A 26,953-nucleotide genomic window follows, 5' to 3' on the forward strand; every position below is an offset into this window, starting at 1 on the left:
TAAATGCCACAATAGATATAGCAACATGTACAAGAAATGGGTGCAGGGATTGATAGTAATGGATGCTCAGGAAACAAAAGGATTTTTCAAGTATGAAATGGATGAAAAAAGACAAAATGTCACACCTTCTAGGTGATGAAAAGGTAGCATTGAATGAATCCAGCATCAGAAGGAGGAAACAGAAGGGGTAGGTGGTAGGAAGGAATTTAATAGGGAAGGCAATCCAACAGTAGAAGAAACAAAGAGGAGTTGAAAAAAGGGTGGAACTGAGCTGCTCTTGTGCTGTGGGGACCCAGCCATGTCACACTCTGACATCCTCCTTTCACCAACTCTAACCCTAGGTGCTCACAGAAGGATGGTCAATGCAAGTGTCTTCCCAACATCGTGAGCCGTCAGTGTAACGAGCCAGCCCCAGGATACTTCTTTTTACCTCTGGATTATTATATTTATGAAGCTGAGCATGCAAAGCCCCTCTCTGGTTCTGCACCCTTGGTATGTAGTTGGCTTTTTAGCCCCTGTACTGAGCGGGGATCCATAAGGTGGTAGCACAAGAGCTGAGGCTGAGGAGAGGAGGCAGTTTCTCAGTTCAGCCTTGTTCTTCATGGATATGACTATCCCATAACTGTGGGTGTTGCCAACAGGCAGTCACTACAGCATGGTGTGACCTGCAAAGCTGTCCTTGCTACTCTTCAGGCACAGGCTGGTGTAGAATTGGAGAAATTAATTAATTAGATAATTTATTTTATCATATGTTATTATAAAATTTATAAATATTATAAATTATATATAATATATATATTATTATAAATATCATGAACTGTGATATTTCTGGGAATCTCCAACAGGGCAAGACTCAAATTCCTTTTTCTCCATTGGACTCAGTCTTGCTGCCTCATATAATGGCACCAATAATGGCCCAATTTCCTCAAGAATTTGGCACCCATCTGTAGTATTTTTAGAAATTTTTTTCCCCCCCCTCAACATGCGGGTAATTTTTCCCCATGTAGAGTACAAGTCTGGAATGCATCCCTTCCGCTGCCTGTGTTTTTACAAACAATTCTTCTCCAATTTTTTTTCCAGAAGCTATAGAGAAGAAATAACTAAAAAATGTTTATTTGCAGGTCACATCCACAAATATTTAGCTATAATCACAAGCAGTAATCATCCTGCAACCCACTAATTAAATGGAAAACAGATGTTTGGGACATTGCCTATTAGAGGAAGTAAAAATTAACTTTAAGGATGTGAGGGAAAAGGGTTTTCAGCAGCTGCTGGGCCATAGTTTAAAGTTGCACTCAGCAGAGGATAGAGCTTGTTTTAAGAATGTGAATTTTCATTTACCTGCTTACCTACCCTTCAAAATTGTTGAGACAGTGCTGACCCTCTCTCATTACTTCACAGGTTAAACCAAGCACTCTTCCAAGGTGTGACACCTACTTCCAGAAGCAAGGCTATGAGTTCGTGATTGAAAATGGAAAGATTGTGTTAAACAGGAGCAAACAACGAAGTGTAAGAAAATCTGGTCTGGAACAGGTAAATTTGTGCTTGAATAGTTACTTAACATTACACCTAATACTAAAATTTTGTTTTGAGGGAAGGCAAGGAAATGTCTGAGCGTGTGGGATCTGTGGGACTTTACAATGCTGACACAAATGAAATAAATTCTTTTGGTACCCAGCTGGGCCAGACACTTTATAATTCACATCAAGAGGTTTGCTCTGCTGTGTCCAATGCCATTGTAGATTCAGGTTCAGTGAACTGTTTAGAAGAAAAAGAGCCCTCACGAAAGGTGCAACCTGGTTTTTGTTGTTTTGTTTTTAACATTTTCTAACGAGTTTACCAAGACATTAACATGGTACCTATTGCATTTAAATGCTGCCAGCTTTGTCATTGTGAGCAGTGATATTTATTTATTCAGCTTATAATGATAATTCTGGCCATTTATGAAATCAAGCTTAATCTATTTAAGGTTTGCCGTGTGAATGCTTGGAGATGCCAGATATACAGAGATGGATGGATTATCCTAGTCCCTCTCATTACTGTTGTTGCAAAGCTGTAGGAAGCTTTTCTTTATACGTAACCTAAAATATACTACATTTAGGAGTGTTCTTAGATTGTTAGTCTCAAGATTCTTCAGAAAATGAGGCTGACTGATGGCTGAGAAAAATAAACAGCATGGTAAAATATTTGCTTTCTTTTATTCTGAGTTTGCTTATGTGTAATTTGACTCTGTGTGTTGTTGAAAATGTCAGTATGTCTTTGCAGGGTGCGATGCAGTTTGGACAGGACTCAGCTGTGGCAGTGATTTTCAGGCAGCCCAGAATTGGTCATCCTGTCACATGGACAGGACCTGGCTTTGCCCGTGTTCCCAGTGGAGCTGGGCTGAGATTTGTCATCAACAACATTCCCTTTGCTATGGACTTTGATATCACGATTCGTTATGAGCCTGAGGTACTTGTAATTTCTTGTATGTCTTGTTATTTTGTGACAGATGCAGGGTCTGTTTTGTCAATGATAGAATGCAGCATCTTGTCCCAAAAGAGCTAACATCTTATTTTTTGCCTGGGCAAAATTTCTTAGACATGTCTAGGGAAATCCATTTACACAAATCTGGTTATGTCCAAATCCACGCCCATATCTTCAAAAGCACAGGCAAAGTATTTTATGGGTACCAGTATTTGTACATGTACATTCCTTGCTCTTTCACCTTGCAGCTCCCTGAGACAATCCCACCACTCAAGGTCCTCCTTTTGTCTATTGTATTCTGTTCTCATACCGCCATTCTGAGGCAAACAAAACTCACAGTGTCTTAAAGCATGACAACAATTTTGCAGTGGGCTGGTTTGATGTAGCTTTTTCCTTCTAAGGATTAGATTAAACAGCCGAATTTTAAATGCTTTGGTTACAAAGTCTTTTATGTTTGTTATTCCTTATTAGATGTGAGAGGAGGCGGATATTGAAAGGATATCTCCGGGACAACACTGTGCTAAGAAAGGAAACAACTCCAATTACTTTAACAGAGCTGTTTCCATCTACACCAGCTGAGATCCCATTTCCTTCTCTGCTTTTCAATTAGCAATTGCAAACGCGATGAATTTTTCACAAAACCCATTATTTTTAGTCCTGTGAAGAACAAAGAGTGAATCTGTTTTGTCACTGCAGTGTGCAGTCTTTCAGATGGCTTTCATTAACCCTAGTAAAGAGGAAGTGGGTTCTTCAGATATGAAAAATGACCATGATTCTTGTCCTTTTTTTTTATAGTCTTTGGAAGATTGGCTAGGAAGTGTTGCCATCCAGCCTGCTGGTATTTTGTCAAGTTCATACTGCAAAAACAAAGGCTTTTCACAGGAGCCACATGTGTTGCCTCTCCCAGCTTCAAAGAGGTCTGACTATACCTGTCCTTTTGCCTGTAGATTTTCTGTGTACAAATCTTTTACTGAAGCACTGCAGAGCAATATATGCACGAGGAAGTGGTAATATTAGAAACACATGTATGGCCTTCCCTGTTGCTGTCATGCCACATGACGCTTTAGGCTCTAAGGAAGTGTCTGATTCTCCAGTCCCCAGCCTGGTGAGGGTTTTCCCAAGCCAGGAGAGCAGCTTGGGATCCTGCTGGGGTCAGTTGTTGATTCAGAGAAGGTCCAACTGCAGATATTTCAGTATAGAGAGAAAATATGGATTAAAAGCCACTGTTCTAGGCTATTTTCAAAACTAGCTCTTCAGCTTGGACATATATATAAAGATTACAGAGGAGCCAAGAGGTTGTGACTGCAGTCTTGATCAAACAGGGACAGGAAAGGACAAAAATGAGCAGTGTGTTGCCAACTCCTTTGCTTGAAGTAATAAAATCTGTTATTTTCAGCTTAATCTCACCAGTTTAAATTGTGCTTGATGAATCATCCAGACAGAAGCCATGCAGCTTTCCCAAAGCCTGCAGCAGCAGTGATGGGTTTGCTCCCTGCAACAACAATGCTTACTCAGGGCTGCAGGCATTAGGATGCAGGCACAGAGGGGAGGGAAAGTCCACAGCATCCCATAAACTTGCCTTGTCCTGACTCCTGGGAATAACTGTGCTTCATTTCTGCTGTAACCAGGGTTGCTCTTTCACAAACTCCAGTCTGCCTGGAGCCAGGAATAGAATATTCTGTGGATGTCTATTTTTCTCAGCCCTCTGCCTCTGACCCAAAGGTGAAATCGTTCATCTTGATTGACTCAGTGAGTAGTTCTGTCATAATATCCTTGAGGCTATTTTTATATCGACATGATTTTTTTTTTACACAGACTTACTCAAAATATTTTAAAATCACTTATAGTGTGTTTTAATAGAAATTCAAGGAACTGTGCTTCTGCTTACCTGTGCTTTTATGCTTTTGTATGGAAAGACAGAATTGTACCTGGTTTATTTTTCATGGAGTAATATCATAATAGCTCATCAAGTCATTGTCATTGCATATATTAATATCCAGAGTTTGTACCTCTATCTGTTGCTCATTTATTATGAGCACACTCCCCATATGCTGACAAGGTGCTGTGATCCGGCACATAAATCCATGCAGTTCTTCATCACTTAGGTTTTTAAAAAATATCTATAATTTTTCTGAATCTAATTAAAAATCAGATATATTTAAAGATTACATTAGAAAAGCAAAATCAGTTCTTTACCTTTCTGGGAATCATGCCCAGACATTTCCCAAATTTCAGCTAACTCGGAAATTGAGTCTTAGTTTTGGATTCTTCCCCTGGGAAAAATAATTTTAAGTCCATTCCTCTAATCACTTCTGTAGAATTGGACCTGTCAACAGCTGGCCATAGTTGGACATAGAACCTTCAGCTGTTTTTTCTCTATCTCAGTATTAAAAATAAAAAATTTTGGCCAGATACTGCTTTTGCAGTCATCAACATGGTACCTCTTAGCAGCAAAAACAGTTCTCAGTGTATTTCTGACTTTTTTTTTTATACACAGTCTTTTATTTGAAGAACTCAAGGAATGTCTAGACCTCCAGATTAAATGCAAATTTAGATTACTGAGCAGCACAGTGGTAGATTTGGAAACACAGTGCTCCAGGCCTCTGTCTTTGCCTAAGAGAATGTGGAAAATTCTGTTTTTCAGTGTATCTAAGCAAAAATATTTTCTTTTCCCTCTTTACACCAAAGCTTGGGCTTATCCCCAGAATTGGCTCCGTGGAGAACTTATGCAGTGAAAAGGATTTAGATGAGTACCAGAAATACCACTGTATTGAAATTGCATCAGGAGTTGGACCTCACATCCTACCCGAAGCGTGCGCTCGGCTGATAGCGAGCATGTCAGCCCGAATCCACAGCGGTGCCATGGGTAAGGAGCAGCCTGCACAGGCAGCTCTTTTGGAGAGTTGAGTCTGTAGGATACATTGACTGGAGATCTCAGCCCATGGTGGTGTAAGTGCATGAAACCGATCAGCATGTGGTGTATGGAGGTTCTTGCTGAACCCTGAGCGAGCTGCCAACACCTTTTGGTGGCAGGGCTCTCAGAGTCCATCACACCTGATGAGCTTCGTGGAGCAGCATGAAAGGGACCATGGCAATGCTTGTGTGTTTTCTGAAAAGCAATTCAGTCAGATGCAGCATCACCAGATGGCAACAGCAGGACCTTTCCTACTTTTCTGGCTGCTATAAAATTCCAGTCTTTAAGTCCTCTCCCTGGATGCTGCAGGCAAGATGTATGCCTTGCTACGACTCCAGGCATCATGGCACAGAAGCTGATGCACTGAAGGAGATTCACCAAGAAAATCTTGGTGCTTTTCCAGCAGGAGGGCAGAGGCAGGTGGGGTTTGCTGAGCCCCAGGAAATCTCCTGGACACACCACAGCAAGGGCAGCTGGGCTCAGTGGCTTGGGTGACTTTCCTGGTGTTGTGCCCAGAGAAATGGAGCTTCTTGGCACCTCCAGGAACAGGACAGCTTTCATGGCCAGCTCCTTTCAAATAATCCAAGCCGTGGCCATCAGTGGTTAGTGAACTCTGGATGAGAATAATAAAGTTCTTTCCTTCCTATTTTTAAGGGTAAAACCTGCAAGCTTATGAGCAGTTGAACTTGTTTATAACCAAACCTGTTTTGATTTTTTTCCCCTTGGCAGCCTGTAAGTGCAATCCCCAAGGGTCCCTGAACCTCACCTGCAGTAAACTTGGGGGCCAGTGTCCATGCAAAGCCAACGTCGTGGGACGCTGCTGTGACACCTGTGCTGCGGGCAGCTACGGCTTCGGCTACCACGGATGCTACGGTGAGAACTTTGCAGCCAGTACCAGTACCAGTATCTGTCTCTTCATGTATACCCCAACTTTTTAAAGGATTTGAATCCATGATTATTTGTGAAGCAACATAAAAAAGTGTTTTCACAAGTATCGAATTTTCCATCCCCACTGCTAACACTGCCTTTGAGTGGAGCCAGCAATGAGTGGGGCTGGTGTGAACATGTTCAGGATGCAGCTTTGCTTTTGGTGTTTTCAGCGTGCGAGTGCCACCCCCAAGGCTCGCTGAGCAGGCTGTGTGACCAAGTGACAGGGCAGTGCTCCTGCCGCCGGGAGGTCGATGGTCAGCGCTGCAGCCGCTGCCTGGCTGGGTATTTTGGATTCCCCCACTGCCGCCCGTGCCCGTGTAATGGCCATGCAGAGCTCTGTGACCCTGTGACTGGAGTGTGCCTGAACTGCCGTGGGTTTACAGCTGGAAGCCACTGTGAGAGGTAGGGTGCAGGGCAGCACTGCAAAGCCCACCCAAACACTGGTGCTCTTTGAAACGTGTGTGTAGCTGGGAGCCCACCTACATCTCTGTGAAGGCATCAATGACCTTAACTGGAAGCACATACCTATACCCAAGACTGAACTGGGCCTCACAGCTGAATGTCAAGTGCCTATTTTTTTGTCAGATGCATGTGGGAAGGTGCATGTAGTGCTTGTGGGATTACTGCAGGCACAGCACCCATGCAGCATTGCAGCCTGCTCCCTGCAAGAAGGCATTTGGGACACGGGTACCATGGATCCATGCACTTGGAGGCATGAGCAGAGCACTGTGTATATGGTACACTGATTCATTCCACCTTTTAGATGATTCATGCCACCTTTTAGATTGCCAAAAGGCTAACCTTATGCTAGATGCTCATTTTAATATCTGCAATTATCTCTGAGGAGCTTAGTTAAACATGCCCTCTTTGCTGGTTCATATAATTTCTTTATGACCAGCAAATGACTTTTCCCGTGTGTTCCAGCTCTGTTCAAAACAGTACTCCTCTTTTTTATTCTGTACAGTGGTAGCAGTATCAGGGTTCAATATAGACATCAGAATTAAATTCTTCAACTGTTTAGTTTAGTTTGGCTGGATTGTACCTTGCTGTTCACTTTTAAGTGGATTTCCCCAGGAAACCTGTAGAGCTTTTTTTGCAGTGCTTTTGGGAGCCTGAAATACTTGTTGTCCTGTACTTCTGCAGGAGCACCAGACCCCAGGGCAGGGATGATCAAATAGCCAAGACTTTTTCCCTGGCTTGTACACATATAGAAAATTGTGTTCCCATTTGCCATAATGAAGCAAATCAAAGACTGAGGATGCTTCAGAAGCTGCTGTGTTGCAGCAGCTGCAGAGCAATGGGGGGTTTGACACAGAGGAGGCAGTGGCAGGCAGGGTGGTGGGAGTGGCTGAGCCTCAAAAAACCCTCTTCTGTCTGGGTAAGAGCACATCCACCACTGCCTGCAAACAGCCCTCACCCCAGGGTTGCAGAACATTGGACAGAGCACAGCTGATATCAATCCATACACTACACCTAAAATATGCAATATTCTTCAAGCACTCTGAATGAATTGTTGCTTTTCTGCCCATGCTAGGACTGTCTAATGTCATGCCAACCACTTCTTTTGTGTATGTATGGAAATGAGTGAATGTAGAGAATTTTTAAAGGGCAGCCTCCAGCTGTCTATGTAGAACTTGTGTGATATGTTATGTGTATTTATTTTCATTTAGATTTAAAGTATTCCAGAATAGGTGAAAGTCTTCAGAAACATTCTTTGAAAAGAAGCCATATGTTTCATTTCTTATTGGGAATGCAGCTCTGATTTTCCATTTTAGAACACCTTTGCAGCTGAATGTATCTGTACCAGTTAATGAGGGTAGCATTACCATGACCTGAAATGTTAAATTAATTATACATGCATATAAATGAATTCACCAGCAGGGACTGCAAGGAGCACTTGACAATTGCTACTGCTTTGTGTTGTCTGCTTTGACAGGTGCATGGATGGTTATTATGGAAACCCTCCAAAGGGAGAACCCTGCCACCCATGCATGTGCCCAGGGCCACCTACCAGCAACAGGTATTTTGCACGTTCCTGCTACCAGGACTCCCAGTCTATGCAACTAGTCTGCAGCTGCCTCGAGGGATATTCAGGTACAAAATAAAATAAGGACTCATTTTATTCCATTAAAATTAATGCAAGAGAGAAAAATGACCCTCCTCTGCTCATCCTCTGTTCAGAAATGACAAGTGAGATAATGGAAATAAAGTAAATGAGAAAAGTTAACACCCAAATTTACTGAAATGAGGTGGGGAAGTCCTGACTGAGAAGAGCAGGAATTGTGTCTTTGAAATAAGGATTCACCTGTGTGAATACAGTAAAGCCATTCATTAATTTGGTGGCATGGGGGAGACTTCCTTATTTCCTGGCACACTGCATTAACCCAGTCAGGAGAGGGAAGGATAACTGCAGTTGCTTATTACCTCTGAAAAACAAGTATTCGAAGCCTAAATCAGAAAGAATAGGACAACCAAAAAGAGCTGGTAAGAGTTTATAATTACAGAAAATCTTTCTTCAAATAGAGGAATCTCACTTCGACGTTATGCCCAAAAGTAACGGTTTCACCAATCAAATGGTCACTTTAGAAATTAGCTGCCTCAAATACAGATATTTTTGCAACAAACTGATGCCTTGCTTCCTAAGATCCTGCTGACTTAGCTTGAATTTTTGAAGGGAAAGCTGAAGATATTTCTTTTCCTCAGTGCACTGGAAAGACCTTCCGTGATGGAAGTGAACCCTAATGGAAAACGCTGTCAAAAACTGAACCAATGCTGTCATCTTTACTTAGGACATGTTCCTTTATAAGTCAAGAACAGTTTTCCTTGAGCAATTGCTGTGGGGCCAAAATGATCCTTGTTGGTACCCAACCAGGGGACTTCTGTCCTCACCAACCAGGGCAGTTGCTCCAAGAAAGGGCACTCCCCAACTTCCCATGCTGCTGTTGGCCCCAGGGGAATTCCAGCAAGTATGTCCAATCCTCACTGCTGCTATTGAATCACAGAATCATGGAATGGTTTGGGTTGGAAGGGACATTAAAGATCATATATTTCAACCCCCTCCTGCATAGGGAGGGATGCCTCCCACTGGACCAGGCTGTTCAAAGCTCCATCCAGCCCGGCCTTGAACACTTCTGGGGAGGGGGTATCCACAATTTCCCTGAGCAGCCTGTTCCAGTATCTCACCATCCTCACACTAAAGAACTTCTTCCTGGAAGGACTTTTCTGGAAAAAGATATTTGGAGGTACTATGTGTGCAAGTATCTGTTTACTCCTACTGAAAGTAATTCCTTGATGAAAACAACTTTAGTTGAGAAGAGTGCATTTCCATCAGCTTTCAGTGTAGGAGCTGTAATTTAAACTGATCATAGGAATAAAGGGCAATAGTCTCAAATGGTTGAATATTTTCCATTGGAAATGTGCATTTGAATAGACAGTCTGAATTTTTAACAGTATTACTGGAAATCACATGTTTCACTTGAATTCCCATCAGGGAGAAAATATTTTTACCTTTCTCTCCAACAGGCAATCAGTGTGAAGAGTGTCCTAGTGGGTTCTACAGAAAGCCAGGCAGCCTTGGGCTTGACTGTGTACCTTGTCCCTGCAATAACAACATTGACGTGACAGACCCAGAGTCCTGTAATAGGGTCACTGGGGAATGCACCAAGTGTTTACACAACACCCATGGAGCAAACTGCCAGTTCTGCAAACCAGGGTACTTTGGCTCAGCTCTAGATCAAAACTGTCAGAGTAAGTAACAGCAGTGTAATTGTGCATTACTTCCAAGAAAAATTATAAAGCAATTAGGCTACAGAGGGAGGCTAGCCCTTGGAGGGACAGTGAAAAAGCAGCTCAATGGAGCAAAATATGAGAATACTGAATAAATTTCTCTCCAGTCATACAAATAACTGTTAATATGTGATATATTAAATTATTTGTCATTCAAGCCTCATACTGAATATCGCTCCTCAGAAATACTCATTTGTGAAATGAAATCAGTATTCTCCGTTAGGAAAATAAATATGCATTCAGACCATTCAGGAAAGAATCAAAAGTGAAGGAATCAAAGATAATTGTTTGTCCATGTTGCTGGCCAATGCCAAGTAAGCAGTGCTCAGTTAACCAGATGATCTCTTGCTGAGTTCCCTGCCTTACCAATTTTTTTCATTAAGTGGCTAGAATGAGACCATTCCAGCAATTTAATAGATTCCGTGAGGACACTGTCAATAAATCAGCACTTTTAACAGAAAGCCAGGAGTGTAAGAAAAAGCAAGGCATAAGTTTCTTCCCAATGTTTCTCAAAGATTATTTCACACATGTGCTTCATAGAAGGTCTCATTTCCACAGGCCAGACAATCATAGGTATCTTAAAGAAACTCTTCCTTGTTCTTGAAAGATGTCTTGAAAGCATTTGAAATGGTTAAGCAAGAAGATTTTGCTCCTCACAAGGAAAGCTTTTTATCTGCCTTGGCTTACTGGGGTTTCCCACATTGGATAGTGCCTACTGTAAATGGGCTTCTCCTTACCCAGCATATTTATTTTATTCTAGTAACATTCAAAATGCACTATGCCCTCATTTTTTATTAACTGTATTAAAAGTAGTAAACATTCCAGTGTATAAGCTAGCACTTCAATACAGAATGTCAGGTAAACTGTATGAGATAAAAATATGTTCATTATTACTAGATGTAAATCTACAGCATGGGCTTTATATACAGCTCTGATTGTCCATCAACTGTCTATATTATCCTCTGCTATAATAATTGTCCTTTTTCCAGGGTGCATGTGCAATCCAGCTGGTGTTCACCCTGCCATGTGTACAGGGGGGGACTCGGACTGTCTGTGTGACCCAGACACAGGAGCTTGTCCTTGTCTGCCCAGCGTGGTGGGCACAAGATGTGACCAGTGTGCCTCTGGCTACTGGAACCTGGCTACTGGAAAAGGATGTCAGATCTGTGACTGTGATGCAAAAAACTCCCAAAGCAACCAGTGCAACCAGGCAAGAAAATCAGTGTGCTTTCTGGGAACTGACGTGGTGGTGTTTTGTCATGGGCTGATGGGGACCTTCTTATACATGAGCAGCTTTTTGTCATGCTCCCCGAAAACAAGAAGTCTGGAAGTTTGCAGCTGGTGTGATAGCACTTCAAGTCATTTTATCAAACATGCTGTTCTGATAATAGTGCTTGGCTTGTTAGCAATTTCTCTTTGTGTGTTTCTTTGTCAAGTGGATCTTAGAAATACTTTGCAAGAAAATGTCACATAGGTAAAAGCTGCCTTGTAAGTATAGGGAAGAAGAAAGTCCAGTCTGTGACCCAAGAATATTTTTTTAGAGTGTTTATTTTCTTATAATAGCAGCTGTGGCCATTACATTCATTATGCCCCATCTATCTGACTGCTAAAGTACATTTCCTCGTCTTTGATTCCCCTGCACTTTTTAGGGTTAGAATGTAGAAAAAAATAAAAGAATATTTCAAAACTGTTGTTGAAATTTTGGCCCCGTGGAGACAAAAGCAATTTTGCTGTTAAACTGAGAGCACCAGGAGCTTATTCCAAGCTCTTACAGATGTGCGTTCACATTTTCCTTTCAATATGCTTTCTGTGTCTTCCAGTTTATTCAGGGGTTTTATTATCTTTCCTAGCAAATGTAGCTCTTAACCTCAGAGAATGATTACTGCTTTTCTGAGCTGTACCAGTTACTAGACTGTAATAAGAAGTAATTCCCTGCCATTTAATAGCTGACATTCAAAATTAATTTTCTAAGGCAAAATGCATAATATGCCCTTGAGATTTTCAGTTAGTTAAAACACTATGTAGTTAAAAATTGAAATGTTGAGTCCTTTGCTCCAGCAAAAAAGAAGAAAATAATCTGTTATGCAAAGAAAAATAAACCTCTCTCAGATCCTAGTCAGAAAGTGGGTTCTCAGAAGAGCGTCTGTAGACTGGAACACACAAATATTTTTTATTAGTAAAGAAAATCCATCTTTCAAAGTCCTCTTTCTTTTCACAACCTTCAGGAGGAAGATGGCAAAGGTGGGTCAATGCTGTATAAACCATGGTGTTCAAAAGCAATTTCACTGTAGTCCCCGTTCAGCAATATGACATGAGTCACAGACAGAAAGAGAAAACCAATAAGTAATGTGGATCCATCCATGTGACTGTGCACAAAGTTATTTAATACTAATTGTTTTTACAGCTTACAGGCCAGTGTCCATGTAAGCTGGGTTACAGCGGAAGATGTTGCGATGAATGTGAGGAAAATTACTTTGGCAATCCCCAGACACGTTGCATTTGTAAGTATTACAGCTGGATTGGAAACTGCCTCAAAAGAAACATTATATTGATAGGGGAGATGGGACATAGATCTAGAGAAGCAGGCCCTCATACGTGTGTGGGTATGAGATGGATAAAAATGTTCGTATTTTTTATCTGTGTTGTCCCTTCTACTGTTATGATGGGTGTCCCTGCCCATGGCAGGGGGGTTGGAACTTTAATGTCCCTTCCAAACCCAGCTATTCCATGATTCTAAGTTGGAGATGGAGTAGAGCCATTAGCCAGGCAGTTCACTTTCCTCTCACTCAACGCCGGTTTGCTTTTATTGCCTTGAAAAGCACAATTGTACCTTTAACATGCACTAAACCCACAGAAAATGAACAGCTGGATGTAACTTGCTGTCTGTTTCTTGCAGCATGTGAATGTAACCAGGAGGGAACCATCCACCCCACGTGTGACAAAGCCACCGGCGCGTGTCACTGCCGCACTGGTGTCACCGGCCGGTCCTGTGACCAGTGTGGCCGTGGCTTTGAGAAAGATTTTCCCTCTTGCCGCCAGTGTCATCTCTGTTTTGATCAGTGGGACACTGAAATTACTGCTCTCACTCAGACTGTTCAGGGGTTAATGAGGTTTGCTGCAAATCTCGAAGATAAAGGAGGAAGAATGCCCAGCTGTGACATGCGTTTCAGAGCCTTTGAAGATGCCATTTCTGAAATTGAAAGAATTTTGAGACATCCTATTATTTCACTGGAGGCCTTCTCAGGCATTAAGGATTTTCAAGAAAATGTTCAGTAAGAGCTTGACTGCTTCTGAAAAATTTCTTTGCTGAGAAAGCAATCTTCCCCCCAGGCTCCATCAGCCATCCCTACACATCAAGTCCACTTCTGATCAGCACACAGATGCTGGACTACTAAACCACTGTTTTCAATCAATCTGTGAACATATAAATGATCTGCCCCTCACAAGCATATTATCAAATGCTGGAATTTTCCAGCTCATCCACAGGGTTCTTTAAATAAGCCATTACAAGTAAATGTTTCTGCTCATTTAGAAATTTATCTCCTTTCCTCTAAAATATCATGTATCTTCCTACTAGTTGAAGACCAATCTAATCTGGCTTTTGCATAACTGTAGTTTTCCTTTTTCAGGCAAAAAGTTGCACAAATGGATCCCCTTCACAATGCACCGTATGAGTTTCCCGACCTTAACAAGAACATAAAAGATATTGGGGAAGAAGCTGACCTAGTTTTTGAACTTCTACAACAGAAGATAGATCTGCATCAAAGTTTTCATTATTTGAACCTCAAAGGTAAGGCAAACAGCAATTAATCAAAATAAGTGAACATTTACTGTGAAATTTCAGAATATTTTTTTCACCATTGAACCTTACAACATTTCAAAGATTTTAGCTTCCTATGCCAGTACAAAAATGTAAATAATAACATCACTTTCTAACTTTCCTAACTCCTTTTTATCTTAACATGCTAAGATTTCTAGCATATTACATGTCAAGTGCATGTGCCTGGGTCATGTTAGTCAGAAGTCTCATGAATTCTGATGTAGACATTTAATGTAAATGTAATGTAAACATCGGGATTTAAAAGCCACCCAGTTTCAAAGTATAGTCCCACAAATCATGCAGTAGAACAGCAAAGGATTTATTTCTCTTAGCTCTTACCAGTACTTAACGAAAGTTGTACAGGAATGGTTTCTTTAATGCCAAAAGTCATAGTGTTCCCATGGGAAAACACTTGACTTTATGTGGTAAGGAACTAGCTCTCAATCATCAAGAAAAGTGAAGTCAAAACCAAGTTCCTTGGCATTTTTTAAAGAATTACACTGTCTGTTCCTTGATCTCAGTATAATCTCCATCAGCTAATAGTAGTAATGACAATATCATAGACTGGTTTCTGGAGAAAGATTGGGATGTGTCAGTCAGGGATCTTCAACAGGTGCTAGATCACCTACAGTGGTAGGAGATTCCCAGCATTATCCTCTTCAAAGAGATGGCTGCTGAGACATAAATGCCCAGAAGACAAGGTGTGCACCACATAAGACACAAGCTACAGGCAATGCACTCCCACTTACACTTCCTCTGTGTTTCATTTGGGAGAGAAAAAGATTGGCTGAGAAAAGATTAAAAAAAAAAAAAAAAAGAAGGAAAAGTCAACAGAATACAAAGCTGAGGGAAAGGAAGAGGGCAAAGAGGGATTAATTAAGATTTAGGGCTCCCCTGCCCTGCTGTACTTGGTGGTGTCCCTGGGGCCATCTCTTCCGCTCAGGTCCCCACGTGAGCAGTCAGCACAGCTCTCCCAGGCTCTGCTTCCCAATTCAGCTGAGTCTTGTGCAGTCTCTGAAAAAGGCAGGAATGCAAAGAAACAATAAATCCCAGGGAGGTCAATGGATGCACAGCTGAAACATCCATGGTGCTGTCTGGTCACGTTCCAAACGCACTTCATGTTTAGGCCTCAGGAGACAGATAAACATCCCTATAAAAAGCACACAGGGGGTTGGGGAGAGAAAGACCTTGAATTTAAGCTGAATATCTGGTCAGGCCCAAAAATATTCATTGGTCTTGCTATCAATCATCTAACAGCACAAAAATATCATTTTCCTCAAGAAATCAGCTTCTCTGATATTCAGGAAAAAGCCTTGCTTCCTCACCTTATCTTCATTTCAGGAGCAGCAACACATCCTAGGCATGGCTCTGTCTGGTTTTTCCTCTCTCTTTCTTAATGGCCTAAGTAAGTGGGGTAGAGTAGGTTATGGCCATGTATCCCATCTGGGGTACATTTGGTGCTTGTGCTCAAGACACACGTGGGGAACAGGCTCCTACCTCACTTTGCAGGGGATCAAGTTAACAAAATTCAAGACTCAGAAACTTCCTCACAGGCATATGTTCTGCCAGCTGACCTGGAAATGTCAATATATAATAAAGAATTAAAAACACTGGAAAAAACAAGACACGAGTGTCCTTAAAAGAATGTTTGCAATTTATGAGTTGTCATTAAATTATGGCTTTCCAGCCCTGGCCCTGCCTCTGCAGCCACTGGGTTATGGGAATGCAGTGAGAATGGCTTCCTAGGCTATTTATCAAACTTGTGCAAAGATGGTGTGTTTAACAGAAAGGAACTTGGAAACTTTACACCTCCATTGTGAACCAAGTGTGAAAAATGAATTTGAGATACTTAATGGAGAGCTGAACCACTGCAAAATACTCCTGCAATTGAATTGTTTCACAGAAAACAGTCCCTTGCTTAGATATAGTTACAGCAATGTCTTGCCTGGTATTTTGTATTAGGAGTTAACTTTAAACTATACTTTTTTTCCAAGAGTTGCAAGATCAAATAAATAGCCCTTGTTCCACACAATAACTAAATATTGTTCAACTAAAAGCAAGGCCAAGCACTTTAGTGCCTGATTCAAAGCACACAGGACTTGAAAAGTGTCTTGTCATTGACTTCAACCAGTAAATGACTCCGTTACCAACACAGAGGATGTTAATCAATAACCTCTCATACTTTTTCACTGCTGACACATCAGTTCTGGCTCATTGCACATACTTCTGCCTGGGGACTTGGAGAAAACTGGGTTCTCTGGAGATCTGGGAAGCATTAACAGCAGCAGCTTCAAATTACGTGTTTTGCAAAAGGCCTGAATCCTTTTCTTAGGCTATTAATCTGCAAAAATGGTAATATTATCTAATTTTTGAGTTTGCTTAAAGGAAAGCTTACACATAGCAAACAAGAAAGACTCCTGCTGGAAAATATTTTTGCCTGGACTACAAGCTTATCATGGAAATGCATTAATTTATTTTTTTTTTAATGCATCAATCCTGAAATTAGATTTCCCAGAGCCAAAGAAACTCATAAATTTCTATTTGTAATCAAATTTTTGGCCCCAGTTCAACAAATCATTTAATTTTTGTGTGCTATGCTGAACAGAGACAGGACAAATGCTTTCCTGACTCAGTATCAGAGAGCTGATCAGTTCATAGGTTTTACAACTGGCAGAGGCAGTTCTCCTAAATGTCAAAACAGCATAGAGGGCAGGAGCTTTATCTTATAAACAATGAGATCAATGGTCTTCCAATGAATACAGGTCAGCAGCAGTTTCTGTCATTAATAGGATCCCCTTCATACCTTGTGTCTTCCATAGTCTTCTCATACATCTTGGACTCTGAAGGATGACATGGGATACTTTGTACTTGAATCTATTTTAACATGCTTTAATGGTGTCAACTATTCCTGTTTGACAACCGGCTGAGTAAAGGATTGAAAACCTTGACTGAGGAAATGACAGCTCCTGCCCCACCCTCCCAATTAGTGACAAGAAACTGAATCACCTGTCACTCACCATTTTTCCAGAATTTAAGTAAACGTATGAGTTAAATGCAACTAAAATACAGACAGTACTAACCTCTCCTTCTGTTGTTACAGAGGCCATGAGCAACATTAGGAAACACTTTGAGGTATCATTGCTGGCAGAGCAGAGGAGCAATGGGACAACCCCTGTTGTAAGATACTCAGAATCTACCAGGAGCCACGCGGTTACAATGTTGGCACATCAGGTCTTGAAAGAAAGCAATGTGAGGGAGCAGCTCAAGATGACCAAGAGGCCAAATATCCAAAACCTGAATGAAAAGGTAGGCACCGTGCCTTTTGAATGGGAGCTAAACAAAAGTATCTTTTTGGATGCTGTTGGTAGCTTTCCTTTTAAAAGGATGCTTACCTGAATTTTAATTCTGGAAATAAAGACTCTTCCCTAGCACAGACATGCAGACACATCAGAAATAGCTGTACATCTTAGCTGTGGTTTACTACCACCCCTATGAAAGCCATTGCTTCCAGGGCAGGCCCAGCACAAGGAGGTGTTTAAACACTCTCTGGTCCCAAGAGGACTTCAGTGTAAATTCAGAAAGATTAACCCCAAACTAAGCAATGTATCTTTGCCCTGGAGCGGATGCAGAATGCTCACTAAACCTTTGCATCACCCATGGGAAAGGAAGGGATTTCTGTCCTGCTGTGGGACAGCAATGCATTCCTGATAGCATCTTCAGCCAATGCTGCAGGAGCTGGAAGAGATCCACCTGGGCTTTTTGTCTCAACATCTGTGTCAAACTACATGGAGGGCTGGACATGGTACCATGCTGTGTGAGAGGTGATCTGGATCCTTTAGAACAAGCCACTGACCTATGGGCTGGATATGGGTAGGGGACAGTTTTAGCCTTTTTGCCGTAGAGGACTGAAGCAAGAGTCTCAGAGCAACATATGAAGCCAAACAAATAGCCCATGCAAGGAAGGGCTCGAACTTATGGGCTGCTGTTGCATTCTTTAAGTCAGGAAAGGGGAACATGTAACCAGCAGGAAACACATCTTTGGAGAGCCCAGATCACCATCTCTTTAGGAAAATCCTATACAATGTTCAGTGTTCATATGATGTCCACCAGGATTGTATCTCAGGCCCGTAGGGGTTTCTTAACACAGGCATCTTCCTTACTGCAGATCTGTGGTGTGCCAGGAGACCAGCCCTGTGTCACAGCAGCCTGTGGGGGAGCTTTGTGCCGGGCCAGTGACGGAACCAGACACTGCGGTGGCCCAAACTGCAGTGGAGCTCTTTCTGTCTCCACTGATGCCTTCAGAAAAGCTGAGGAGACTGCTGTGTTGCTACATAACTTGACTACTCAGCTACAGGAACCTGAGAATCAGGTGGTGTATATCAAACCTGTGTTTGTTCAGTGAAATGGATTGAGGATGAGATTTGAGAGGTCCCAAATCTACAAAATCTCACCTGCTCCTTGGACGAAGAGCAGTGACCTAGTGAGGGACTGTTCCCTAACACCATAGATCTACCCCGGCTTAGTACTGGGAATATCAGGTGCTAGTGCCACCAAGGGACTGTGTCTCTTGCTATGCCTTCTACTTCCTCACAGCTGCCAACATCTCACAGGTCAGGGGCCCTGTGACTATAGAAGTTGGTGGCATCAGGCTAGTATTGTCTATCTTTTTATTGGGAAAGATTGAAAGGGCACAGATATTCAGTAGGCTGAGCATGGCCCATGATTCTTGCAGTGGGATTATTGCTGTGCATAGTGTTAAGCTCAGTTTATACAACTTCATATTACTCTTATGTTTGCCATTAAGGAATTTTTGCAAATAATTTCAAGCTGAAGCTTTCCTGGCCCAGTGATGTTTAGAAGGCATTGTGTAGTCAGCTGTACTACACAGGAGAAGTGAAAATAACTCAAGCAAACTGTGACCAATTCAACATGTGCAAAGGAAACAGAACAGACAGATCCCACAACACCAGTAGAGACAGTTTGTTCTCATTAGCAATCAGAGATGATGCCTGTTACCATTACAGGCAAAATACATTTTCCAACAGGAATGTCATTCTGGTGTGGCTTCTTTCCTTCCCTGCAGGGTGCCTGGGCATCCATTTCCTCCCTTTAAAATAGACCCAGCACTCTGCATCACAGCTAAGGGGTTTAGAAATTAGCACCCCAGGACAGAGAGGCAGCAGCAAAAAGCACTGCAAGCACCAGGCTACAGGATATGTAGTATATGTATATATGTGTATACACATTGCCTTTGGTGCTCACAAGCCTCAGATATGTGACAGTGATCTCTTGTGATAGTATGTGTGAAGTATTTGGAGATATTTCAAAAGTAAAAACATCACCATTTTTCTTGTTGCATGGGGAAACAGCAAATCTCTTCCCTTCACAGGCCAGAGGGGCAGTACCTTTGGATTTCATCATAGCAAACCATAGCTCTCAGCAAAGCAAAATACTGTTGGCATTTGATGATGAATCTAAAGCTCTCATTAAATGATCAAGAATACTAATTTAATGGTAAAATGTAACTTTTAAATACAGTCCTTGAATTCTACCTTCCTTATTTGTGTCCTTTTAGGTATATTTTTAACAGCAAGTACAATGTGAAGAGGCAAATTAAGTGGTTTTTCTGTACTGAATCTGATCATTGACATGCTGAAGTATTGCAACAGAAAATAATAGTCAGGATCTTCTTTTAGAAAAAGAAAGGCCTTTAGTTTAGCTGTGGTTGCAGAGAAAAAAAAACCAGCTTGATTTATGCATTTCCCGAGGCCAGATGAAGGCTATGATATAGCAACTTCTAGAGTTTCCCAAAGGAGTCTCCTACTACTTTTCAAAGTCACACTAAGTGGTTCCAGCTGAGGCTTGAATCAAAATTATTTTTGTGCCAGAGCTCAACCTGTCAAGAAATGATAGATTACCTCCAGAAAATGGCACTCTTATTTCTAATTTTATTTCCAGGTTGAACGCATTAGAAAAATGGCAGAAGACAGCAAGTTGAAAAGCTCACAATTCAATGGGCAACTGGAAACAACTAAGAATCAAATTGAAGTTGACCGAGAGATTGCTAAGGACTTCATCCAAAAAGTGAAAGACTTCTTGTTAGGTAAATATGCAAAGTTCTTTTTCACACATTTTTAATATATATTCCAATACAGCATAATAGGTGGCCAGAAAACTACCTCCCGATTTGTGCAATATTTTTCAATCTTTTTCCAGTGCTTCTTTAGCCTACATGACAGTATTTTGTATTACTTTTCCAATAGATCTCTTATGTTCTGATTGTCATCTTTTATTAATTTGCTTAAATTGAAGCATTCAAATCCCTCAGTTCCTAGTTTGAGTAAGTAAAGGTTTATTAACATAATTTAATACAATATATAATGTTCAGGCACGTCCAATGCATCCTGAAATTGTTATTCTACCCCTTTCCTCCAGGTCCATAAATAGAGGCTCTCTGTGGGGAGCGTGGGAATTAGGACACATACTACTCTGTCCTCTCCTTAAAGATGTAACTCAAGGAATCAAAGGATTCTGATAGAATTTCACAGTTCTCATAAAAAATAAACCCATCATATATTCCTTAAAACTTTTTCCACCTTCACACCCACCCTGTAAAAAAAGGACCCTAAGTTTTGGGTTTTTTAACAGATCCACATCAAAGGAAAGGCCATCAAACTTCAAATGTGGTAGGATTTTTTTCATCTCTTGAATGTAGCTGATCTGATAAATTTCTAAGGATTGCATGTTGGCAGTTCTTTGGCATTCATACCTCTGCAGCCAAGTGGGAGCCAGGACAGAGGACAGAAGACTTCCTTTAAGTTATTTTATTGAATTGGAAGAAAAGCACCATCTAAGTCCTTGAGATTCTCAGATTTTTATTTGATAGCAATTGAAAATTCCACCTTTGGCTTTTCCTTTATGTTTTCTAGTAGACATACAGCATTTACTAACAAGTATAAAAGCATATTCTAATTCATTTTTGTTTTGTTTATTGCGGTTTGAGAACCATAACAGCTGAGATGTGTACAGTTAGATGAAATCTGCTGTACTCTACATTGATGTGGATGGTAGTTTTAGATGAGTGTATTTCTACAGAAAATAGCCCTGAGGAATGCATTACTGTTTGCACAGCAAATGTCTTTTACTGAATTCTTGGTGAGTTACTTTGGGGCATTAGCATAATCATTCAATATGTTTCAACTGTTTTATCACCCAAGGTCTTGTCTATAAAGGGAACTGAGCAGAAACAGAAGTCATTATGAGACTTCACAAAGCATTGACTGACTCTGTGGGCCTGTGCCTCTTAGCAAAGAACTAGGATGAGTTTGTGTATAATGGGAGTTGTCAAAATGTTTTTTTCCACTGTAAATGCCCATCCTGTATGAGTCTGACCCAAGTCTGCTCTGTAGTTTATCCTTTCTCATTAAGCAGCAAAGGAACCACTTTCTCAATCCGGGGAAGGGATTACACCCACCGGTGGCTTGGAAAGCTCCACTCACACCCCAGTCTCTCCAGCACCTCTTTGATCTGGGGACTAAGGGAGAAATGGGCTCTGACACATCTAGCTGTGCCATGTACTGGTTTAAAACCTTCCATGGGCTCAGTTCTACATCAGAATTTTAATAACCCAGTTCAAAGTGGGTTCAAATCCTCATTTTCGCCAGTTCTGACAACACTAACAGCAGTACCTGGAAGCATAATATTAAATTACAAAATGTTGGAGATAATTCTTTTACCCCCTTGCTGTGCCTGTCAGCTTTATTCTGCCACAAAACTCAAAGGGCAGGCAGCCATAATGATCATTTATGTCTTACTGGGAAGAAGGAGCCACTTCAAGATACCCTCAGCGCTCTTTCTGTTGCAGATGAGAGTGCACCTCCAGAAGACATTGAGAAGGTGGCAAGTTATGTTCTGCAAATAAACCTTCCCCTGACTCCACAGGAGCTCACAGGCATGCTTGGCAAAATCAGGAGCATTATGAACACCTGTGAGAAGTACAAGCTCAAAGCAAATAAGAGAAACAGAAAAAGGGAGGAAGCTCTGATGCTGCTGATGGAGGCACAAGAAGCTGAGTGAGTAGGGTATTCTCCTGCTGCTGTGTTAACTCAAGCTGGGGTGGCACAGTGCATGGCCAGATGGCTTCATATCCCAGACAGTATCCTAGTAACACGGGAGGGGAAGCTCAGATGACAGCAGATTTCAGCTGGCAGTTTCCAGAGGGAATGAGCTTCTCCAGCAGGAATGAGCCATGACCACTTGGGCTCCAGGAGCCTAAGTGCTGCAAGGAGGAAGCTCCCTCCAGCTCTTGGCTCCTCCAACTGCTAAGTCAAAGAGACCAAGGTACTTCCACAGTGGACCTAGTGGATCATTACATCTGGTTTATGTCAAGTTTAAAACACGGAGAGGGAAAATATGTTCTCCCATAAGTGAGCTTTCCTTACTAGCAGTGCACCACCAGGCAGGTGGCAGCATCCAGCCTCACCTGTAACATAGCAGCTCATCTGGTCCCTTACCGAGGTTTTGCTCTGCAAACTTACAAAACACAATTTTAATAGTTTCAACAGTTGTTTTTGGACTTGAGGACTCCTGCATGTGAGCATGGATGCATTTGAAATGTCTTCTTGCTTTGCTCTCCATACCATGATACTACACATGCTTCTATTTTTCCACTTTAGCAAAGCAACTAAAGCCCTTCAGCCTGTGGATGAGATTAATAGTAAGCTAAAAAATGTTGAGAAGTCCCAAGGAGACTCCAAAAACACCTTCATTAAGTTAAATGAAGAGATACAAGGCATCAGAACACAAATCTCACAGGTACCGCACTGTAAATCTCTTAATCTATTTCCTATATACATTTTAGGAAAAAAACCCCAAACACTCAATCTCAAAGTTTCCTTAATGTAACCTTAAATAAATTAAACCAGTGGTGCAGATATGATGCTGATTCCATAATGTTTAAGAGTCTCCTCTTCTTAATCAATTGACATTAAACTCCTTCATTACCGCACTCTGCAAGCTGGATGGGCATTGCATAAGAAACCACGCCTCGAATTGCTCTGTTTTAGGCTGAGAACCAAGTGAACAAGACAACAGATGAACTAAATGACTTGTCAGCAAAGCAGTCTGAGATGGAAGATGAAATTGCCACATTGCAGACAAAAACATTGATGAACAAGAATCAGGCTACAAAGGCAAGGGGAGGGGCAGAGGCAGCATACAATCAAGCCCAGAATATTGATAATGTAAGCTTTTCTGCTATCTTTTAAAGGGGAAAAGATTTTCTTTGTGTTTTATAGTATTTTTGATTCAGAAGTGTAATTGTATTGCCCTGCTCTCCTCAAAACTGTGTTAACATTTTCCTTATGCCATGCTGTGTAAAATACCACAGGTTAAGAGTAATTTTTATTTTAAGGCTGCTGGCACATAGCACTTCTGTTTGCTTGAATGAAAGAAAACATACCCATTTCTCTGGCTACTTGGTGACATTTTCCTTACACTGTGTATAAAACTTGTAGTCACCATGGGCACCAGTAAACACAACAGAACAAATCACAAAAGCAGATATTAAAATTTGTGAGTGATGGAAGCAGCCTGGCCATTCATCCCACGCCATTCTCCGTCAGAGAAAATTGCTGTGGGAGTTACTTGGAGTTCTTGGTTGGCCAGGTGCTTTTCAGGAGTTCTAATTTTTAAGAATGCATTAAGGCAGCTAATTTGCTACCTAATTCAGAAATTTGCTGAAATTGCAAGGGGAACCAGAGCACAAGTTTAGACCATGACCAAGCTTCAAGGTTATAGAAACTTGGTAGAGTTTGCTGCTGAACAGCAGCCTTGACAGCAATCTAATTTGCCATGGAATGGAGTAAACCAGTAAATATTACTATAGCCAAAAATACATATAAAAAATAAAATAAAATGTTGTTACAGATAATTAATTGCATTTTAATTAAGCTTCATAGCTAAAATTAAATTTACAGAAAAGCTCTATCAAAAGAAGTTAAACCAACATAAACTTTAAAAATCTTAAATGGTATTTTGTCTATCCTTGCACTCCCCAGACATTTTACATTGCTGCACTGGCACTTTAATAGATTTTTATGAAGTTTTGCAAAGCATTTCTCAATGTACTCTAATGGATTTATTTTTTTTTAAGATTTAAGAGAATAAGAGATTCAGAGTTTGGTTCAAAGATGATATTCAAAAAATGCTGAAAAATCTTATTTGGTACCCTAGATTAAATATGAGATGCTCTTAAGCTAAGTAATGTCTTTTTGTTACAGACATTTGCTGACATTAAAAGAAAGTACACAATTCTTCAGGAAAAACTGAAAGCCCAAGGACCTCCAAAAGTAATACTAGAAAAAGTGAAGCAGCTGAAAGAAGAAGCAGAAAAACTGGCTGGAGAGACTGAGAAAAAAATGAGAAGAATTACAGGTGGTGTTCTCTCTTCCATAGTGAATGGTGAAAATTGTGAGAGTCGTGAATTAAACTGAAGTCCTTGCCCACACACACTAACAGACTTGTTTCACCTGAAATCAGGTTTTAAACAATTTAGCTTGTGAGAATCCCTGCTTGAAGCTACCCAAACAGTTTAAAAGTAGTTAGGTTATGTACTTTTTCTGACATAAATTGGTTGATGTAAGCAGAGTTTAAGAAGTGTCCACACAGGGACTTGCAGTGATTTGATTCAGAGATCATAAAAGCAGGACAAGTGCAAAATCTGCATAAAATCTGGCTGCAGATTTAGCTGTGAGCTTGGATTTATACACTTGCTGTTGGCCTTCAATCTTAAATCTTAAGGGACCTTAAATCTTTCCTCTGTGCTCTGTTTTTTCTTACATTACACAAGTGATGGCTTTTCTTAGAAAGCTGCAGAGTAGCTGTTTTTCATCAGTCCATCCTTGTTCCCCATCAAACATTACCTCTGGTCAACAGCAGTACAAACCAAGTACAAATACTGGTTTGTTCAAACACATGGAGAAACATCTGTGTCCCACAGCAGGCAGCAAGAACTTTTGTGCATGACTTGGTCCACACTCTGGTGCACATACATGCCCTGGCATGGAGATTGGAGCCTATGTGCTCTGGACCTGGGAAGGCTGTGGCTGGGAAGGTTGTTGCTGGAGGAGACCACAGGTGCTGTAGCATTGCTCCTCACACAGCCTCCTGAGTGTCTTTAGAGGGTCACCAAAACTGAAGAGTACATCTCATCTGATTGCACACAAGTGATGGTCTGGGCATTGCCAGTGGGAATCCTTGGGCCTAGGCTCTGGCCAGCTCAGTGTCCAAAACTACCTTGGAACATCAGCAGAACAAGCAGAAACTCCATCCTGGAGCAAATTCTTCAGGACAGGACCTAAATAAATACTTTGAGCAGGTACCTTAAGGAGAACCATTAAGAGTATCCCAGTCACTCCAACTGCCAACATAGTTAAGTGCATTGGAAAGAGGAAGCAAATAATGTGGTTTTTGACTCATTACCAGTATGTTTACACTGGTGTAGCTTCACAGGGACTTGTGGAAACATTCCTGTAAATGAGGGAGACCTAAGCCCATCAAGCCTGAATTGCCTGGGCTTTACACACATCGGTGGACACACTGTTCCTCTGACTGTTTCCATGTAAGCCAACTCCTTTAAGACCTCCCTGCCTTACCCCATCCTAGCTGATGGACAAAAGCACATGCTGAGAAATTAATTTCTTTAAGGCTGTCACATTTCTTTCGCAGTCCAGCCTGGTTTTCCCTCCAGCTGCATATATAACATTCCCCATTTGAAATGGGCTTATTGCCTTAAAACTGCTGGGAAAAGAAATGCTGTTAATCCCAAATTTTACTTACACAACAAATATTACCATCATTGTATGTCTCTGCTCTTCCAGATTTGGAAAAGAAGCTTCAGGACCTGAATCAAACAAAGCAAGACAAGGCAGAGCAACTGAGACAACTAGAGGAACAAGTGATAGCCATTAAAAATGAAATAATGGAGCAGGAAAGCAAGTATGCCACATGCAAAAGTTAGGGTCTGAACAGACCATCAGGGAAAGTGCAACTGAAGACTTCATGCTTTGCACCTCCATTCATATAAAGGTGCACATAATATTTTGGCACAGTGAGTAATATAACTTTCTCTTGGCTTTTTTGTCCAGTTGAGTTTATATGGAAATAGGAAATACCTTTCAATAAACCAACTGATAAAGTAATCGGGATGCAGTCCTTGAGGAAGCTCTAAAATATACTCTTTCCCACAGTGCAGGGATTCTACTTCCAGGGGGTTGGAAATGCAAAAGACTTGCTCAGAGAACTGCAGGTAACTGCCTCAGAGGCTCCCAACACCCCACACCTTCTGTTGGACTTACAATAACCTGTGGCTGTGCCATGACCCCCACGGGGCTGCACATTACAGGTTGGGGATACACAAATGAAGGGCTGTGGGCCGTCTGTAGCCATCCCTGCTGACAAACAGAAGCATCCCCAGGGTACCATCACCCATCCAGCTGTCTCTTTGCTGGGACAGAGTAGGGAGGGTCACCAGAAACCCCTGACCATGTGAGGGTCCCCCTATATTCACTGAAATTGAGCAGGGACATGCGGTACCTCCAGCAGCACGGGGCCATCAGAGGTGGGTGACAGGGAGGCAATCCCCCAGTGCCCACAGGATGGCAGTGCTCAGATGCTTAATGCCAAAACAGCTTCAAAATAATTAAGGTCACTTGTAAATGTCCCTCCTGCAATACCTTTTTCCCTTATGCATATAAAGGGTTTCCTACTTTTTTCATTAATGCAGTCAACAAATGGAGAATAACTCAGGCTCTTAAGTTTAAGCAAGACGTCTACAGGGCCACAAATGTTGAAAAAGAAGATTCAACTCCCTCATGGAAGTTATGGTTCACACAGATGTTTCTTGCCCCCATAAAGAACACAAGAACTGACCTCAATTTCAATTTATAATTCTTTTTCTTTTATTATGAAAAAGGACATTAGGGCTAAGAAAAAGCTACAGAAAGACCAAGGTTTTAAAAAGACTGAAGAGAGCTATG

At 41.4% G+C, this 26,953-nt stretch overlaps 1 protein-coding gene across 1 annotated transcript in view; it reads left to right on the plus strand.

The window, feature by feature from the left end:
• LAMB4 (laminin subunit beta 4) overlaps positions 1-26,116 on the plus strand; it is a 38,141-nt gene extending 12,025 nt beyond the window's left edge. The window contains exons 13-34 of the mRNA XM_071733912.1: positions 342-492; positions 1,402-1,533; positions 2,266-2,451; positions 3,262-3,383; positions 4,095-4,215; positions 5,155-5,332; positions 6,110-6,253; positions 6,481-6,712; positions 8,247-8,404; positions 9,833-10,057; positions 11,086-11,306; positions 12,501-12,597; positions 12,993-13,368; positions 13,726-13,886; positions 17,017-17,222; positions 18,082-18,285; positions 19,875-20,019; positions 21,781-21,988; positions 22,592-22,730; positions 22,982-23,158; positions 24,197-24,350; positions 25,796-26,116. Of these exons, the coding sequence (XP_071590013.1) occupies positions 342-492; positions 1,402-1,533; positions 2,266-2,451; positions 3,262-3,383; positions 4,095-4,215; positions 5,155-5,332; positions 6,110-6,253; positions 6,481-6,712; positions 8,247-8,404; positions 9,833-10,057; positions 11,086-11,306; positions 12,501-12,597; positions 12,993-13,368; positions 13,726-13,886; positions 17,017-17,222; positions 18,082-18,285; positions 19,875-20,019; positions 21,781-21,988; positions 22,592-22,730; positions 22,982-23,158; positions 24,197-24,350; positions 25,796-25,935 (3,877 nt within the window). The 3' untranslated portion in view covers positions 25,936-26,116. The remainder of the gene's footprint in view (positions 1-341; positions 493-1,401; positions 1,534-2,265; positions 2,452-3,261; positions 3,384-4,094; positions 4,216-5,154; positions 5,333-6,109; positions 6,254-6,480; positions 6,713-8,246; positions 8,405-9,832; positions 10,058-11,085; positions 11,307-12,500; positions 12,598-12,992; positions 13,369-13,725; positions 13,887-17,016; positions 17,223-18,081; positions 18,286-19,874; positions 20,020-21,780; positions 21,989-22,591; positions 22,731-22,981; positions 23,159-24,196; positions 24,351-25,795) is intronic.
• Positions 26,117-26,953: the final 837 nt, after the last annotated feature.

This window comes from Heliangelus exortis, chromosome 1 (genome assembly GCF_036169615.1).
Source record: "Heliangelus exortis chromosome 1, bHelExo1.hap1, whole genome shotgun sequence".
Lineage (NCBI taxonomy): Eukaryota > Metazoa > Chordata > Aves > Apodiformes > Trochilidae > Heliangelus > Heliangelus exortis.